This window comes from Centropristis striata, chromosome 2, assembly GCF_030273125.1.
Source record: "Centropristis striata isolate RG_2023a ecotype Rhode Island chromosome 2, C.striata_1.0, whole genome shotgun sequence".
NCBI classification, from domain to species: domain Eukaryota; kingdom Metazoa; phylum Chordata; class Actinopteri; order Perciformes; family Serranidae; genus Centropristis; species Centropristis striata.
Window position 1 is genome coordinate 37,762,013 of NC_081518.1, and position 19,874 is coordinate 37,781,886.

The following is a 19,874-nucleotide window of genomic DNA, read 5'->3' on the forward strand; positions in this document are numbered from 1 at the left end:
GGTGGATGCCTAGAGATGGTGAGCGATGCGACGCTTAACTTAACGTGTACTAACGTTTTTCTTGTGTTTTACCTACTATGGTGTGTGTTCTGTGGCTAACCGTGGTGCTGCCTGTTGTTGGCCTGCATTGGAGTACCACTGGGCCGCTCACATTTGCTGGTGCTTTCCACCAGCGCTTACAATCGTGTCGCAGAGAGCTAGCTGGGTAGCTAGCGTTAGCTCGCTTAGCTATGTAGCTAGTCTGCTTAGAGTCGAAGGAACGCTGATGCGTCCATTATCGGACGCACTATACTCAGACATGCACATTTCCATTTTTCATTCATAGTTGAAGTCTAAGTCCCCCATAAACAGTCGGACAAATGTTTTGAGAGATTAATGGCAATACATGTGGCGCCTTTGTGCATCTACACTCACATTTTGGTCACAAAACTGATTTGATGTCTGCCGATGAAGCGCATCCGCCTAGGCTAGCGAAGGAGGAGCGATTGGCGGTCTCGGTTATTTCTGTTTTCATTGCCCCTGGCTTGTATCTGTGGAAGATGCTCTCGATTTAATCCACGTCTAGTCGTGGCAGTGCAGGTAAGACAGGAGAGCAAGATAATTAGCGCTAGCATTAGCAGCGACCTGGTTTGGGTGCATGTTGGGCGTTCTTGGTTGTAAGTTATGCGCTGCAGACCGCACAACAAGGAATCTAGGTTAACGTTAGACAAACGGGCGACAAAGGCGTGATTTGCAGCTCATGTGGCAGTATAACTTGTGTCTGTGATTGACGTTAGACTGACAATTTATATAGGCTCCAGGGAAAGTGCATTAGCTTGCTAGCTAACAACCGAGTGTCTGGTTCTGTGTGGCCAGCGAGAGTGTCGGAGTCGGGTAAGCAGCGGACCGATCCTGTACCGGAGATCTACCATGTGTGTACGCCGTGTTACTCGTTTTTCTAATGTTTGATCTGTTGATGCACTGATGCCGCGGAAGCCTTTCCGGCGACTCTGCATTTAGGGCGTTAAAAGGCCGTATTAATAGCTGCGACATAGTGTTCCCATGACTGGGGCCATGTCATCCCAGAGAGTTTCGGTGAAACCGGCTAACTGCGCTTGCGGGGATTCTGTTACACCTTCCTGCTAAATAGTGGTCTGGGTTTAAAATAATCCCGTACCAAGTAAAAAAACTAACCAACTAGTTGGTTTTCTGCCTCTTTTTATGTTGCAGTGTTTAGCTGTTGCATTAATACCTCGTCTCCCGTGTAGCAGCAGTAACTAGCTACTACAAAGGTGTTGTAATCATATCCTCTCATGAATTTCACAGAAATTGTCCATAAATAAATAGTGATTAAATTATTGGATCATGTAACAGAATGTTTAGGAACTATTTCCTTCATCCATTTCTATAGACTGTAAATAATCCTACTCTACAAATACAGGAGCAGTAACTTGCACATCTACAGTGGTGTTGGTAGCGTGGCTTTATATAGTCTCAACAGTACAGAGATATCTGGAGTTGCATTAATATGTAATGTTGCCCCACTTCTCTCGAGGAGTGTAGATATCTACAGTCAAGCCAAGGATCTGTGTTTTGACATCATGTGGAAATTGTTTCTCAATTTGGTGGTCAAAGTGTGGACGTTAAAATGGAAGTAATGTAGTTGTCCATAGGATTTGAACATGTAGAACAAGGAGATGACTCCTGATCACAATCAGGGATTGAGGGTGCCAGTGCATGTGATGTCTGAAGGAAAAAAAATCCAGGCGTGCAAGGTTTGTGATAAGCAGCCAATCTGTTCTCTGGTGGAGTCTGAAAGTCAACTTCCATAGTCATTACACCATCCATATTTTACTGGGGATGTTCTTTATAATCATAAATGGGAAATACAATTTTCCTAGTGGCCTTGTTGATCTCAATATTATTTTTCTCATATTGCTTTTGCTATGTTATAAATCAAAATGGTAAGTGTCAAGAAAGAAGACTAAAATAGATATGACCTTATGAACTGATTCATATAAAGTTGGTTGGGTTGTTTTCATTTATAATGTTGATTTTGGGCCCAATCTAGTTTTTGTCTGGCATTGACATCTTAAAGTGTACTTTCTGGAGGCATTCATGTTAAGGTCATTGCCTTTCTTTTGTTTGGGAATCCAGCTTGTACAGCTTTTTATTGAAACAATCCTGAACCTACGTGTTGACATCTGCCACAGCTGTGTCACTACAGAAATACGTGCTTTGCTCTGCAAAATTCCTGTCTGTGTTTCAACTCATTCTTTTCAATGGCTTATTCAACTGTGTGCCTGAATGGTCAGTATAGTTAGTGAGCTAGAACTAAGGCTCCAGTTGTTTTTCTTTCTCGTTTTGTGTGTCAGTATTTGTCAACATGTGATATTTTTTTTGACCAGAAGTGAGATTTTTTTTCTTAGACTAACATTGAATCCGGATGCATGCGTGAGGAAGTCGACATACAGTCACAAGATTACTGTTTGCGCTTGCCTCGGGTGGAGTGTCTGCCCTGTGCTTTACTGACACTGTCTCCACAGACCTGAGTGCTATTTCCTTCAACAAAGAAGCTTTTTAATGGTTCTGTTTCCTACACAGTTTTAGATTATACAGATGAGTTTTACAGAGAAGTCTCTGCTGGGGTAAGGCCATGCTATTATTAGAACCTGGAAATTCTAACATTTTGTCTGTTGGGTTTATTTTTTGTCCTCTCAGATTGAACCAGGCAGATTAATTTAGTTTTTTTGTCAAATTTATTTTTTCAGTGTGTATCTTTGACCTTTAGCCATTTTATACATGAAGTTTGAGATTTTGATGAAGCTATCATCTTCATGATGATATCAAAAGAACAACAGGTGTTATGAGAAGGAAGCAAATTGTTTTTTTCAGCTGATACAAGAACAAATAGTTACCTGCTTGTCATGGCCAATGGTGATACAGTACATAAATATTCTTGGTTATTTATGGCTTGTTATGGTACATGTGTATGTCAGGGATATCTCATCATTTTGGTACACTTCACTGACACACAAACTTCTATGGCAGGGCCCAAACATAGTGTGGTAGAAACTTGTACTCAATTAAATCAAGTGGTCCAATTATGTCTCCTTGGCAAGAAAAACAAGTTAGTTTATATCTTAATATTATAAGCACCTGATGCTATGTAATGTAGGGTTTAAAGTAATGTGTAATGCATTCAAGGGGAACTTTTAACTGAAGATTTTTTAACTACGTATTATTTTAGGACACACTGGCGTAGAGCCTCTTGAGTCTAATATAACCACCGGAATTTCTCTGATTTAGAAAAAAAAAAAAAAAATTTGGATGAAGAAACATTTTGTATAAAAGCAGAACTCTAGCAGTATTTTTGTGTGTGCACACAAAATGGACATCAAATTAGACATCATGAGAGTGGTATTACTGGAAAATCCTAAGACTGACTGTCAAAAAAAAAGATGTTCTGCAGCAGTTAAGTCACGTTGTCCACCTCTGGCCTAAGAGTTAAAAGCAATAGATGGTTTTGATGCAGTTCCATCACCGTGTTAGATAATATCCACCTACAACAAGTTTAGCCGGCCCGTGCATCAGAGAGAAGCTGGCTTGTTTGAGTTTGTATTGTGTGACAGGATTTTCATTTGGATGCACAAAACTAACAGCACTATTTACACTGGTGTGGTGGGGGGAGGAGGTCTGCTTCTAATGTAACAGGGGATGTTTTAGTTCTTCATCTAGTGCCCTGCTGTTTCATCTACTGCGTGGTTAGCAGTAGAACAGTTCTGCACTTGAACCAAATAGGCTATTTTCTTGGCAGAATTGGAGAAGATACCAGTCCTTATCCAGAGGAAAGCAGCTAGTGGGTTCAAGATGAGGGGAAAAGGCTTGCAGCATGGGAAATCTCACCCTTGTCTCCTGGGAAACCAGTTTAGACTTAGCTTGTGGTCAACTATTTGCCCCTCAGTCAAATGTTCTCAGTGAGATGCATGAATGCTAGTGCACTAGAGATGATCAAATAAAACAACAATGAAGGCTCTCAAGTAATGTGATACTTATCTTTATTAATCCCCTCAGGAGATATTTTGCATGTGCGTTTCCACAAGGAGGTTAGAGGTCAGGGTCACCAAACAGTGAATAGTGGAGCTGATAGATTTTATTTGATGGTAAAGGGTACTTCAGCAGTGGGTTGAAAGATCCGCTTTTTAGCAAGTACAGCTTCTTTCTCTACTGTATTTGGCTTGACTTTCCCTTGTTAAAATAAAGAGTTTTTGCAGTTTGTGTGACCTAGCTTGAATTTCTGACTTCCGTGGCACCTCTATATCCTGTCTCTTTGTGCCTAAACTTTAAGAATAAACTCCTGGCTAAAAATACAGCATCCTGGTGGCTGGCAGGCAGCACAACCTCAGTTTATAGCCCGCTCGATATAGGCTGAGGGAAGCATTTTCATCCCCACCTTTCATGAATGGAATAGACGTCAGAGCCTTTCTTTACAGCTCTCACTTGTTGAAACCCACTGGTTGGGCACACCAAACACACTCTATTGTACACTGGAGAGGATCTGAGCGGATTCTGTTTGCTGTCAGTCAAATACAGAACGGCATGTATGCTTTATGCAAAGGCTCTGATTACATCAAATTAGATGGGACTTATTATTTATTGAAGTCCATTATTATTCTAATCCCCCTGGTGACACTTATAATAATTTGTAAATTAATCAGTACAACATCTTAATTCCTAAGATGTTGTATTTTATTATTAAGGCAAAGGCACATGTTGAAATGTGTATTTGCATATATGACACAGACCTGTGGGGCCCTCAAGTATGTCCTTTGTTAGAGTGGCAAGTCTGCTATTTTTATTGGAGCCATAAGCTTCTTACAATGTGTTATGACGGTACAGGTTAGCCTAATATTATCCAGCCTGTTCACCCACTGTATCAGCCTCTTGACTGATATGAGTATAAGGTTTTGTCCTAACTTATTCGACAGTGGATTTCTTCAGCAGCAGCAAAACTTTCACTACTGCTTTAGAAAGTGTATAATCTGCCAAAAACTACAATCTAGCAGAATTGGCTCCCATTTCACAGAAGTGTCTATGCACAGCTTTTATGATAACTGAGTATCAAAGTAAATGTATTTTTAGTTCCGTACCCTCGGAACAAAAATGGGAGCAAAACAGGATTAGTTGTGGGAACAAAACCAAACGTTACCCTCAAACCACAGAAACCTGCAGCTGCCTGCAGAATAATTCCAGGAGAAACACTATATTGATGGCAGAAAATCTATTCCTGCAGTTAATATTAAATGGTAGCCAGAGCTTTTATTTTTCTCTTCCTCTCACAAAGTCATGCAGCTGCATGTGCGAGACTGTGTTTTTTCTGTGTGCTGGTATGAGGAGACCAGGGCCTGCCACAATACTCTCCTTGTGTTCTGTGGGCAAGAGGAGCCTGGCTCAGCTCCTGTCACACAGTTGCTCACGGCACTTGTCCTGTCATTTGGACTGACCCCCTCGACCTGTCTGCTGATTCTCAGACTTTCCTGTAGCTTATCTGCTCTGTGGAATGTTTTCAGTGAAGCATTCTTATAAAATTAACAAACTCTCCAAGCTCAGTTAGTTCTTTTTATATGTTTTTGTACATGACACAATATTTTAAGAAGATGTTTTGCAAAGTATGGTGGGTTTTCCTGACCTGCTTTTTTGTGCTCATTTGAACCCACATTAAGAGGGTTCTGGGGAAATGCATTCCTTTGCTTCATTGGCAACAGATGTAGGGGAGAACATTTTTTCTCTTTGAGCTGAACCTTTTGGAGTGTCTAAAAACAGTGCGGTGTGGACCATAGGGCAGCTGTTTTGCCCATGGAGGCTGAAATAGACTTCATGAGAGAGCTAATGTCGGGCCTGTGGCTGGAGCGTCAGAGGGCCCGTGTTTGCCTCACAGTGGCAGATGGATAAGGAGCTGTCAGCATGGGTAACAGCTGCCCCATCCGCAGCTATTAAACTACCTATCTGTGATGTGACAGTCTCACAAATATGGCTGCATATCCAGAAGTAACTGCTGTTGGGATAATGAGTGGCAGTATCCCGAAGGTTACAGAAGTGGGCCTATGACCAAAGGGTTTGTTTTGTCAAATCTGTTGGGAAATCTGTGGAAAGTGATTAAAATAAAAGGCAAATGCTTCTCAGTAACTAGTGTGAAGGTGCCTTTGAGCAGTGGTAGTTGGATGCATGAGTGGAGCTGCTCAGTGGCCAGGAGTAAAAGGGTGCAGATGTAAAAAGTAAATGTACATCATACTTACTTTACTTTGGCCAATATCAGATAATTGTCAAACCTATGAATTGGTCAGGCTTTAGTTTTTACCTGTCACATATATATCAGTATCTTTTGGTATTGATATATATGTATTTATATATATTTATTGCACAGTTTTTATTCAAGCTCAAAATTCACTATATTGGCCGCCATATCGGTAATCCCAACATAAATCGGTATCAGTCTCATAAATCCCATATCGGTCTGGCTCTAGTGAAAACAACAAAAAGCATTTTGGAGCTTGTTGTTAGGATGCTGCCGCTTTAAAATGTCCCCAAGTTGTTTTTTGATGGCTGCAGTTGTTAGCCAGGAGGAAGACAGGTAAATCATGCTTGCTACTGTGATTTACTACATACACCTACCCAGTGGCATACTTGGTTTGACGTTTTTGTTACTGGCGACAGGGAGCTTGCTCCAGGAAACCTTAACCCCGTTCCTGTTGAAGCTGAGCAGCTGACGTGTACGGTGAGTGGGGAAGTAGAGCTAACATTAGCCCCAAGCAGCCCCTGCTGGAGGAAGGACATTAAAGTGGGCTGGCACAACTCCAGTGAATCCGGAGGGACTCTCCTATCACATGTGTTTGTTTGGGTGCAACTCTAATACAGTGTGCCCTGCAACAGGAGGCTGGCAGCCAATAGAGCTACCCCCCAGAAAAGCCAGCAGGCCTCATTAATATTGATGCCATGTCTGCTCCTCTTGGGTTAACCTCTGCTTACAGAATTTTATCGCCAGGAAGAAAATGTAGACCTCTTATACTCTCTAATAACGTTACGTAGATAAATCATGTGTGTCTAGAAAAGCATGTAACAAAGCAAGTAGCCAACAGTTTTCTCCCTAAAAATGTGGCTTTGTTGTTCAGGCTGAATGGACTGTGACTCACTGCTCTTAATCAGTTCCTACTTTTGTTTTTCACTGTGCAGTACTGAGCCATAAACTACATCACACCAAGATGAAGTTTTCACTCTCTGAAAATATACCACCATTAAACAGTACACTATTAAACAATCTTCTGTGTAATGTTTTTATACATTTCTATAGAAAACAACTTTGATTTAGCATGTTTTCACAAGCAGTATGAGAAAAGATGTAAGTCAGCGGATGTCAAACTGTGACTTTCAGTTACCACTGCTAATTAAACCTAACAAAAAAGCAAAATGTTTTCTCAAAGATTAAATATTTAACTTTTGGTCTTCCAAACCACCTTCCTAAAACAGTCTCACCACTGTCCACACAATTAGTTTTAATTATTTCCAGCTGTTAGCAGGTCCTTGATTTTATTCTGCATTGCAACAGTTTTTTGCAGCAATACCAGAATAGACAGTTAAACAAAATAGTAATAACTAGAAAATTTCCTCTGGGGAAACACACACCTGCAACAAGCATGCCCTTTCAACCTCAAAGTGTATGTGTGTGTCCTTATGCGCGTGCTTATGTGCGCGTGTGTGTGTGCTTATGCACGCATGTATAACTAAATCACAAAGTTACGTATGTGTGCATGTGTATCTGGAGGTGTGCACACGCGTGTGTGTGTGTAACTAAAATCACATAAAGTTACCTGTGCGTGCGTGTATCTGTAACTGTAATCACATCAAAGGCGTTGGGGCCGACCAATCAGAGCAGAGCAATCAACGGAAATTAACAGCTTGTGGAATCTTCTAGCACAGTGACAGCAGCCAAAGGTGGACAGACTGGAAGTTCTGGCCTCGAACTGAAAGCATTTTTGGCAAAAACATAATACCTATAATTGATCCGACTTTACTTTGAGCGTCACCAGTTCTTCCTGAACAGCCACATATGTTTTTTGTGAAGAAAAATGAAGAAATAGCTTTGTAAGAGCGATCTGAAAAACTGTTAAATATGCTTTTCTACAGAAATCTTCCTGAGGTTTTAATATGGGAGCCAATGGGGCTGTTGGTGTGTGTTGGTGGCGCATCTGTGCATCCTACGCCCAAACTATAACTCTGACAGCTTTACCAGAGGATTGTGAGGGAGAAGACAAATTTTCCTACGTTCCTATTAATAAATTATTCCTGTAGAGTGGAATTTGCGGCCTGGAGCGCAGTTTTCATATTGATGTCACACACAGTGACACGAACATTCCATGCAATACCCACCCATTATAATCTCAGAATTTCTCCAAAAATGATCATGGTCATTGAACAGGGATTGATAAAAAACGATATGACCTATCGAAACGTGGATTAATACACCAATACACAAGACTTGTGTCTACTGTTTAAAGTTCAAATGGAGTCTTTTGCCGGAGAAGTAGATGTTTGAAAATCTCCAATTATTATTCTTTTTTCACTGAAACTTTGGGCAGTTTTTCGCGACTTACATCTCGAAAAATTTGTATTCTGTAGAGAAAAGTAATAGCACACCGATCCCAATCAAACCACACGTTTTGATATGTAATTTGTCCTGCAACTCTTCGAGTTGTAGGACTAGTAGCGGGACGAAATTGTGTCCGGAAGAGGAAGAAGAAAAAAATCCACAGTATAACAATAGTGCTTGTTGCGATTGCCCCGTGGCCCTAATAAACGGAATGGAAATAATATAACATCCTAAGTTGATTTACAGGGCCACCAGAACAAAAATAATTATATGAAATATAAAAATTTAACAGAAGTTGACCAGTTTTGTTTCTTATGGTGGCCTCTCTGGCCTGTTTAGTCTTCTTCCAAACAACTTGATGCACTTACTGTATTTCTGTAGTCTTCCCTGTTATTTGGCCCAGCAGTGTGAAAGTGTGAGAAATGGAGGGGTTAGCCCCAGGCTAGCAAAGCTCAGGTTTCCTGTTTACCTCACAGAAAAGAATATCCTATTAACTGTGTCAACTAGCAGGCATTGTGGGGCACCTGGCAGGTTCTCACTGTGGCTGTAATCCCTGGGATTTAGAGGGCTGCACTGTTGCACTAGTTAGCTGCTCTCAAGCTGCCACTGATTAACAAATAGACAGTTTCTATATGCTGTTTACCAGGAAAACATCATCCTTAAAGAGCTGGTTTGTACGGTACCTTGAGTTTATCTGCTCAATTTGTTGGATGATGGTGTATTATTGTGTGCAGTGCAGAATATTTTTTTTAACCTCCTAAAAGTAGCGAACAACAGGAGAAGTGATGTTGGATCTGTGGTGTGATATTCTGTTGAGAAATTTGCAGTTTAGTTTCAGTGAGTTTTTTAAGCAGATTAATTCCGTTGGTAACTGCTTACATAGGAGAAGGTGGATGAATCAAAGCCACCTGCTGGGACTGAATCAGAGCCACCTGCTGGGACTGAATCAATGCAACTGATAATGGAAACACTAAACTTTATAATAACTTTGATAAATAAACTGTATTTAATGTGATAGTCTTAACTGTAGCAAAACTGATCCGGCATATTGGATCAGTATAAACAGAGTTTTTGTAAATATTTTAACCATTGTAAACCGACAAGGAACCTCTGATGTGGTTTTATTTATGGTTGAACTAGTTTACATAGCAGTATCTGTTTTGCAGAAATTGCCAAGCTTTGTTTAGAACAACACGGGTGCACATAACTTAGGAAAGCTTTGGCAGCTGTAAACAAGCAACCCTGGCAGATCAGGTGTTGCTGTAATGCCCCTGAGCAAGATAAAATCCTATTGGCTTGAGTGCAAGTGTGCATGCTGTGGAAGTTAAAGAAAAACCTAAATATTTACAACTTGCCATGTAAGGGTTAAAAAAAACGGGAAGCACGTCTCTGTTGTCCCTTCATGAGGAGGTCACCAGTTTCCCTTGGCTCTGTCTCTCTGCTTTACAGCCAGGGACAGATGCTGGTGGGCTGATTTGTGCCGGGCGTACCCCTGTGTTTGTGAAAGGAAGTGAGGTTTGAAGGTCAGGAGAGGGGATGCGTAATGGAAGCTCCGCCTTTTAGGCCACTGCACAGCCGCTTGGCATACAATGACAGCAGGCTAGATGGTGTTATCTAGTTGGGGACGGTATTTTTTTCCCCACAAGTTTCCTGACTCATCCCAAAACACAGAAGCTTTCGGCATGGTGCTACAAGATAACAGCGTCTGAATGTTCCACAGAATGATAACCATGCTGTGCAGGGAGCTGTGTATCTAACAGATTAGTCTGTCACGTAAATGTTTGGTGTCCCATTGAGTGTAACATCATCAGGAGTGTTTGTATCAATTTCAGTGCCACAAGGGCCACACATAGCTTAGGAACAGGTTTGGTGATGGACTATTATGATTGGAAGCGACACCTACTAGCATTCAGTGCAACACAAAATCAGAATCTTAAATCCAGTTTCCCCTCAAAATGTAGGGATGTCCCAATAATATTCTTTCACCCCCAATCCTGATCGAAGTCATTTAATATTAAGTGAGTATCTGACGAAGTCCCAACCAAATACTTCTGTTTTCCTAAATAATACAGCTAAACAACTTTGTTTTACATTAAGAGTGTCAGCATCCTTAGTGTCTTTTTTTCTATTTCATCCTCTATTTTTTTCAAAATAACAAAGTACAAACCATCTATTTGGCTCAAGAGAGTTCGGTACAGTTACCTGAATAAACTATTCCATTGAGGGTTTATTTTCATTGTCTCTTTACTGTCTGTTTATCTTCTGAGCCTAAGCAGAGACTGGAGCACAGCACAGTAAAACATCATGCACCACAGTTAACAACAAATGCAACAGACACTAAGCATAAATGAAACAAGTGCACATCTATTAGATAAACAACATTAATAAACAGATTTGCACTGTGCTGTTTATTGCATGTAGTGTCTCTTACACACACATACAGAGCTCAGTGGAGGGAGGATTGGCTCAACATGGTCACCAGCTGATCTTTGGCTGTCTTTCATTTGGATTTCTCGTAAGAGATGTGAGGCCACTTTCCCTTTCATCTTGACAATGTAAAATATTATATTCATAATCAAGGAAAAAGACCAAATGGAGAAGGACAAGTCCAATAATGCTTGCGTATTGAATGAGAGTACTGTGACTCCTACTATGTATCGCACAACAGACCCAGCAGTGTCTTCCAACAATGGCTTCTTGCAGGAATTTCTCTGTGCAGCTGTGTTCTGCTAAACCAGACACTGCCAGAGATTCTTTTCAGAGACGCTCTCTGTGAGGTATGGTGTTAGTAATCGTCTAGAAATGTCCAACTTTAAACCACAGCTCTTTACCAAACAGTAGTATAATATTACCAAGTTTGGAGAAATGTGGCTAAATGTCATCCACTTCCAATGAGAGCAGGAAAACAACAATTTTTTTCTCTCACTACAACAAGATCTTATGAATGTCACAATTTTGTGTTATTATCACTGTATTGATATGTAAAACTGAAAAAACTAAATGATTGTGAAGCTTGCACTTTCTAACCACGAACAGCTGCAAAATGATTATGAACTTTTTTTTTGCTTTCTGTGTCATCCGACAAGTTTTTATTAGGGCCACCCCTGTATAGTGACTCTTATCATCCGTTTGTGATCCCTCAGTCGACTTGAAATTATTTGTGTCAGTCAGTGTGCATTATATATTTTGTGTGCATTTTGCATGCTTGCTAAAAAATATCATATGAGCTGTGTTTTCCACACAGTTGGTTGTAGGCTATAGATAGGTTAAAAAGTCACACCCACAAAGCATGTAAACGAGTGTCCATTTTTCAAGAGGGGTAGGGTGGGGTAAGTTGCCGATGTTGCTGTAGATCCATGACATACTGCAGACAGTTCACCTTTGCACTGGGATTAGGGGCCTCTCCACAGGTAGAGGGCTCAGTGGGCACTAAGTTCACTGTCCCAGGAAGAAGCAAGATCTGGGCATGGCGTTCGTAATGCTCACGATTTGGAGCTGTTTGCCAATTTTGTCCCGGGTCTTTCTTTTTTTTTTTTTTGTTTATTATGAAACTGGCGGGCTGCATTCGACTAGATTTGACTATATTAATGGTGTGAAAATCAGTGAAACTAAAGACTTTCTGATTGCTGGATAATTTAAGTTTTATAAAAAAAAAAAAAAATAAAAAAAAAAAGAGTAACGAATAGCTGAAACTCAATATTGAATATCAATCTGATTTTGACTCCAAAAATCAGATTTAGTTACAGCCCTAGTTTTTATACTAAAATATCAATTATTTCTAGATCTATTCTTTCTAAAAGTTACATTATTCGATACATTTACCATTAAAATTGATATAATTTGTATGGTATTACTATTTGCCAATAATTTCATGAAATTTGCTAAGATGTAGCAGTTGCACGTCTGTTGGTCATGTTTTGAGTTGTAGGGGCAGTCCAGTTTATTTTGGGGTGTAACAGTAAAACCGCTGAAATGAAACCTCTCTGACATAAAGATAACCCTCTCTTCTGTGTCTCTGCCCTTTCCTCCCTTAGGAAATGACCTAGAGGCCTTACAGATACATTTGTGCTTTTGTCGCTCTAATCTGCATCCGCGGAGAGCAGCGAGATCTGGAAGCACACTTGTTTCCGCGGTGAGTAATATCTACCTCAGCCAGCATACAGGGGAGAAACCGGGAAGCTGCTGGAGACTTCAGACAGGCAGACGGAGCTATCAGCTGGCCACTCGCTCACTGCCTGCAGAGTCCTGCTTCGTGAAGAGGATTTGAGACGGACTGGATCTGTCTGCCCTTCGCCTCCCATAGCTCCTCCACCAGCAAGTGTAAAAGAAACTGCATCCTCTGATTCCAGCATTTACTTCTTTTTTTTTTTTTTTATTACTGTCATTTTTCCTCTGTGCTGTTGACCAGTGTCTGATTTTCCTTGGATTCATTTTTCATCTTTTGTTTCAGCTTTTAAAAGGATTTTCTACTTTTATTAGTGCAGACTGGTATAGGTTTATATATGTACATACATATGTGTATATGCTCTATATATACTGTATGAAGAAGGATTTTTTCCCCCATTCTGAAGGAAAGTTAATGCACTTTAAAACTTGGCTGTAGTATCACTTTAAGTATATTAAGGAGTGGTTTTGACTTTTCCTCCCCTGTTATGATACATTTGTTTGAAGCTGGAAACAGACAAATCTGGAGGTGTGTCTGTGCTGATTTTTAAGCTGGGCCTAACGTATCTGCAGCAGGGCTGCATGTAAGCATTTCACTCAGACTGCAAGTCTTTTTGATCGCCCTCCGACCTCACCCAGTTCTGCGCTGCCCCTCTACAAGGCACACTGAGATGAGCCTCTGGCAGGTGGAATCCTTGAGCTGTCCTTTTATGTAACTTGAACAGTTTCAGGACTGCGGACAGGATTTGTCGTTTTTGTAAAGAGGACAAGAACATTCTGCGGGAAAAAACAAACAAACAAAAAGCTTCCGGTGCTGTTGCACCACTTATGTATTGTTGTAGTGCGCAGGAAAGTAAAATGGACTACAAGCGTCGCTTTTTGCTCGGCGGGTCCAAGCAGAAAGTGCAACAGCACCAGCAGTACCAGATGCCTGAGCTGAGCCGGACCTTGAGCGCCTCACTGGCCTCCTCTTGCTCGGCCTCTTCGCCCATGGGCACCGGGGTGGGCATGCCAGGCAGCTGCCACCCTCCTCCTTCTGCCGCCACCACCGCAGTTGCAGACATCCAGCAAGGAATCTCCAAATATTTGGATGCCCTCAACGTGTTCTGCCGGGCCAGCGCCTTCCTCACAGACCTGTTCAGCAGTGTGTTCAGGAACTCTCACTATTCCAAAGCAGCTATGCAACTGAAGGACGTGCAGGAACACGTCATGGAGGCGGCCAGCAGGCTGACTGCAGCAATAAAGCCCGAGATCGCCAAGATGTTGATGGAGCTGAGCGCCGGGGCCGCCAACTTCAAAGACCAGAACGACTTCAGCCTGCAGGATGTTGAGGTAGGTGATCATACAGAAACTCACACCATCTCCACTCTTTCACCTCATTTATGTGCCGGAGTATGTCACATTATGTTGACTTAAGTGAAATGACTCGGATCTTGTGTTTGCCAACTTAACAAAAACGGTATTGACATTCAAGTCTTCTGTTTGCTGTCCTGGAATTAATTAGTTATGCTCACACATCTTGAGGCGTTATTTCATCATCACATACTTTATCATATTAATTTAGCCATGACTTGTCTTCTAGCAGTAGTGCTAAGATACTTACCTGCATTCCGTTAGAAAGATAGCTCCATGAATCAGTGTTTCCTGGCTCCAATGGGATTCTCACGCCCAGTGTTAAGCTGGTGTCAGGATCTGAGGGTGGGGTGTGAAAAACACTGAGGATGTGAGAAGAAAAGTCATCTTTTGTCACTGTGAATACCACACGATCTTTCCACAGCAGTGAATTTGCTGATGATTAAAATGTGAAACATTGGAGCTGAGGTGTTTTTAATGTGAGGACTTGGAGACTGATGCACTAAATAACCAAAAGTCCTAACTGTGATATGGAAAACACAAGTGGTTACTGCAAGATGCCAAGACAACAAAGCAAACTAAATCCACAGCAGTTCCAAAGTGATAGACTGTATACAAAAAACCACAGCACACTATACAAACCACAACACTATTGGACCAAGCAATTGGACCAAGCAATTGGACCAAGACTACACATCTTAACCTGTCTTAGCCTTGTCATTTATTTGCTTTCTTGCAGTCAGACATCTCAATTTTACTAGATACACCAAAATTGTGAATGCATTTAAGAAAAAGCTAAATTCCCCATTATGTCTGACCACAGTTGTACCAGTTTAAAATGTGCCTGCTCAGGGCGGGCCAATGTCTTGCCCTCTGGTATTGCTGTTAGCTTTCTTGAGAATCGCTCATACAAACAACTTTTAACTTGATATTACACTTCCTTGGTTCCTGAGAAATACACCTGTGGTGGCACAGTTATTTCCCTGAGTATTGGTGCCATTCGAGTGAACAAGCTCACCATAATATTTTATGGCCTTATTGTTGTCAAAGCATGGCTATTTTTGGAAACAATAGTGTTCATTCACTAACTTCCATGGGGAAATCTTGAAATTTTTGTTTTCTGCAATGTAATGGGATCTCGCTTTCCGTTCTTGAATGTACTGTAGCAAACAATGGAAAGCTAGTTGTACCTAGCACAACATTGTGTATTTCTGCCGGTTGTAACACACTACTGATAAATATATCTGAAGAGCTCGCACTTGACACTGCACTTCCTTGGGTCCTCCGCTATAAACCCACAAGTGTTAAGTCAACCGGATGAATGGTTGTTGAGGGACCCCTTCTATTTCAGTTAGATTCTGTGGCACCTGTTACAAATCTTGTAAATGTGTGCCACGAGTGGCTGTGTATAGGTGAAACACTCCAATATAAAGCAAAAATAATGGAGGTTATCAGTTTTCATAACTCTTTAGCATGTAGCAGGGGGTGGGAACATGGCTGTGGCCAAGATACTAGAAGGGCTGCAGGACCTCAGTGGATGTGGCTGAGCCCAAAACAGGAAACACTTTTACACCGCAGTCAGTAAATCTGACTCTCTGTGGTCTTGGGTATGCACAGATGAATATTAGCGGAAGCCCAAGTCTGTGAAAGTTTAGACCGCATGGCTTGGCACTCACACTTGCTGTCTGGCCCTGGGCATAAAGGGTGCATTTGTTATAGCAGAGAAGGAAACACATTAATACTTTACTTTACAATGGTCTTATTTGAGTGCGTTAGTTGTGTTAACCTTTGAAATACACAGTGAAATATAATGTGGTAGTTACATGTGAATAGAAATGGTGCGGTTTAAAAGGCACAGTAAGCGAGTTCTTTTATTCTCAGAAGATGTTTGTATCAATAGAACAGAACATGGTGACCATGAAAGAAATGTTGTTTTTTTTGACAGTTGTAGGGCAATGTTTACCGAAGTAGGGAGTCCTAATATTGGTGCTGGAGAAAGTACGTCTATCAACCATAAAAAAACTGATAAAGTGATAAAAGTATTGTTTGCATACACTTTTAATTAGTTTAATCTCCTTTGCAACTGGCTTTATGATTTTGCAGTCACTTATCTATGACCTCAGTTTGTGTTAACTTACATAGCGCATTGCTTATAAATGCATATGTGCACTACTATCTCCCCTGTTTTTATTGTGGTAGACGTTCTGTGCATGCACAGATGAAACTTGTTTAGACCTAGCTTATAATAATTGCTGTTAATTCAGCACAACCTTTACGATGTGATGTATCTGTGACTGTAAAAGGGATTTTCCTTTGTCTGCATGAGTTGAGGAATGCAGTTTGGCAGCTGGATGTATTATGAGGTCTTCAAAAAGAACCAAATGCGTTTCTGAGTTTGGGGAGTTGTGGTATGTGAAGCTTTTCCCCCTGTGTTCCCTCGCTCACATCTCCTTCTCCTCTTTCTTTCTTTTGTCCCCACCCCCCTTTTTTTCACCAAGAGCCCCCAAAAGTTCAGGTCAGTGCAGTCTGCAAAACAAACCACTTTTTTTCCAAACTGGCTCCCTGGCTGCTCAGAGTGACTCCACTGCCAAATATGTATGAAAATGTCACGGTTTGTTTAGAGGCCGTTTGCCGAGCTTGTAAGTTTAAACCACAGAGTGAAGACCAGAGGCAGGCATAGAGGTCCCCATAACCAGAGAGACCTTCATGGCTGCTATAGTCCGACAACTGCATACGCTCTCCTAGACAGCTCCAGTGCACACTGGAAAAACAACCCCCTTAGACTTCAGCTGTTAAAGACACATTTTTTCTACAGCTGCTGGTTGCTTGATGAAATGTGGCCATATACTGTATATGAGGGCTTAATGTACACTGAAACATATGATGTATTCTTTTTAAGAGCTATTTTTGTTGGCTGTTTTCACTTGTGTTGTTGAAAGAGGCAGATAGGAAAAAACACAGAAAGCGCTTAATATATTAAAGACATGAGTTTAAAAGTATCCCCTGGAGTACTAGTGCCCCTCGTAGTGCTATTGAGCAATGTGATTCTCATTTTTGCTGATGGTTTCAAGCTATTTAAAGGTGGCAGTGATATGCTCGCAAAGATGCATAAAGACTGTAAGCTAGCAAACATGGACCTAAACAATGAAGGTATTACAGTTCTAAAGTAAAATTGCCTCAAGGAAAGGAAGGAAACATGTTCGACACATTTGTTAGACCTCAAGGGTATACACAATGTAATTTGTTGAGGAACAATGAGTGTAAACACAACTTGTTTGTCTACAAGAAAACTCTATAAGACACCTTTTAATATATCTGTTTTAGTCCGACTACTATGTCCAGATAAAGAGTTTCAAAATGATTTACACTAGCGCTTTCTTCCGATGAGATCATATCTGTAATTACTTTCAGCCTGTGTGTAGAGTATCAACAATGTAACTCACCATTTCTAACACACTCGAGGTCAAGACAATTGTGACCTTCCTGTTTCCCTGAAATGATTGTCTATTTCTGGGTCTTCTCTTTCACACAAAGATGTACTATTGACATTAACCATCGAAGGTAAGCTCCTTTTTTTTCCTGTACTGAACAACATGACAATCTGGTTATTATAACAGCCTCCGACTCCCTTTCTCTGTCTAGATCTCAGGAACACCACTCTCTCTCCTAGATTCGGTTCAGTTATAGTGAAGGTGTTCTCAGAAAATAGAAGTACAAATGTTGATTGATTCATGATTTGCCTTGTTTGGGCCTGAAAGGGGCCCAGCATTGGCTTGGCTTTGCTGCACTCTTATTTCTCATATTTTCCATGACTGTGTGGGATACTGCACAGCCAATCACATGTGTTATCCATTATCTTGTGCTGCAGCCATGGCCTCATTTTTTTCCTCACTTTGCTATTGTAGAGGACTTGGTAACACTTTAGGTTGAATTTGATCTCATTGCCAGCTTGTGTTTGTGATATTTTGTGATCTTCTTTAGGACACATTGCAGGTGATATCAGTTTTTATTGGCCTTATGCTTGGTGTCCAAGCTTCATTACCAGGCTATATCTTTTACTTGCCTATTTTTTAATATACACTAAATCCCTGTTGACTGATTGACTTCTTTTTAGTTGCTCAACATCAACAGCAGGAGCAGAAATTCCCCATCTTGTGCATTCTGGATCTGGGCCTATATTTATCAAGCCTCCTGGAGTCAGCTCGGAGTAGGAGGGATAGGCAGTATATCGTCCTGTTTTATACATAGTATAATGGGGCTGAGTTTAAGGACAATGACTTGCATTTAACAGCTGTTGTTTTTATTGACCAAGCTTGTAGCATTGCTCCAGTGATTGCAGTGTTAGTCAGTCAATCAGTTGGTTGGTTCACTACTTTGGTTTAAACCAAAGACTGTATAAAATATGTACATGATCTCACCCGTAGGTTTCTGAAGAGGTGCGATGCAGCTCAGAGTGGATAGCTCCCGTGGCTCTGGCCATCGCCATCTTTGCAGTGCCTGACTCTTCCTCAACTGGGATTATTAAAAAAATGCTATGCCCATAATTATGCAGAACTTAAAGCCTCAATTCCAGTTGTCATGAGTGGGGAAATTGGCTAGAGAGACTAAAACTGTAAACAAGTTTATTTCTGCTGTAAAATTGGGCATTTTAATATAGGTGTCTATTATCCCCTTTTCCAGCAAAGCAGTTCAAGGGCTGGTTTGGAGCCGCTGCTGTATCTTGAACCATTTCCTCGCTTTTCATTAACCAAATTACTGGCTCTCGACCAGGAAAAGTGGTTCCAGAGGGGCACCAACTCTTTGCTGGTCTTGAACCACAAACCTCTCAAACGTCAGGGGCTGGGGGTGGGTTATCGTAACCAACAAGACCAACTAAAGCCTGTATCATTAATTTTATTTAATTTGTTTAACTGCAATGTGATTGATACAGGCTCGCGCTTGTGGTCTCGTGCTGGCTTACAACAAAGTCTAACATTAACATCTTTGAATCAGTGTTAATAAGAATGTGATTGCCCGCCCATAGTGAACAAGACGAGCAGCTCAAAAGTGTTGTATCCGTCATGTTTGGATGCCAATGTAGGCTCAAGAACCAGGAGCAACATTTGTAAAAAAAACAATGTAGTTTGCCATTGTTGTTATAAGTCAGGAGAGCGGAAACGTTTCCAGACGATACAGTGACGTAATGACATAGATCTTGAGCCTGTGGAAAAAACAAGAAAAAAAAGAAGCAAACAGGTTCTGAGACAGTTTGCAAGTTGAACCAACTGCGAACCATTACTAGCCCAGCAAAATAACTAGGTTTGCATTGGTCAAAAAGGGATATATAAGGATTTGCTCCCTATTGGAGCTATCCTCAAGTGGCCAGTTGAGGAAGTGCAGCGTTTGGCCCTTTGTTTGGCTTCACTTGCACAGTTTCACTCACAGCTCCAGGTATCTTTACCTTTTATTTTATTGAACAGTGAGAGGTGACAGGAAATAAAGGAAGAGAGAGGAGAAAACAATTAAGTTTGCCATCACAATTAGTTTTATAGTTTTTTTAAATATATCATTTATTAAAACAATGACCTTTCCAGCAAGTGGAGGATTCATGCCTTTTAGGCATTTCCACGGTTTACTTTAGGTTTCCATGTTGAAGAATGAAAGACGCTGCTCCTGTTGTTCCTGTCTGCCATCCGAAAGCAGCAGCATATTTCTGTCTTTACAACTCGGCCTCCCCCTTGAGATATTTTCAGCA

At 41.0% G+C, this 19,874-nt stretch overlaps 1 protein-coding gene across 1 annotated transcript in view; it reads left to right on the top strand.

The window, feature by feature from the left end:
* The window catches only part of LOC131986129 (granule associated Rac and RHOG effector protein 1-like), a 33,726-nt gene continuing 13,852 nt past the window's right edge, over positions 1-19,874 (top strand). Inside the window, exons 1-2 of the mRNA XM_059350940.1 lie at positions 1-18; positions 12,658-14,119. Coding sequence (XP_059206923.1) covers positions 13,616-14,119 — 504 coding nt within the window. The 5' untranslated portion in view covers positions 1-18; positions 12,658-13,615. The remainder of the gene's footprint in view (positions 19-12,657; positions 14,120-19,874) is intronic.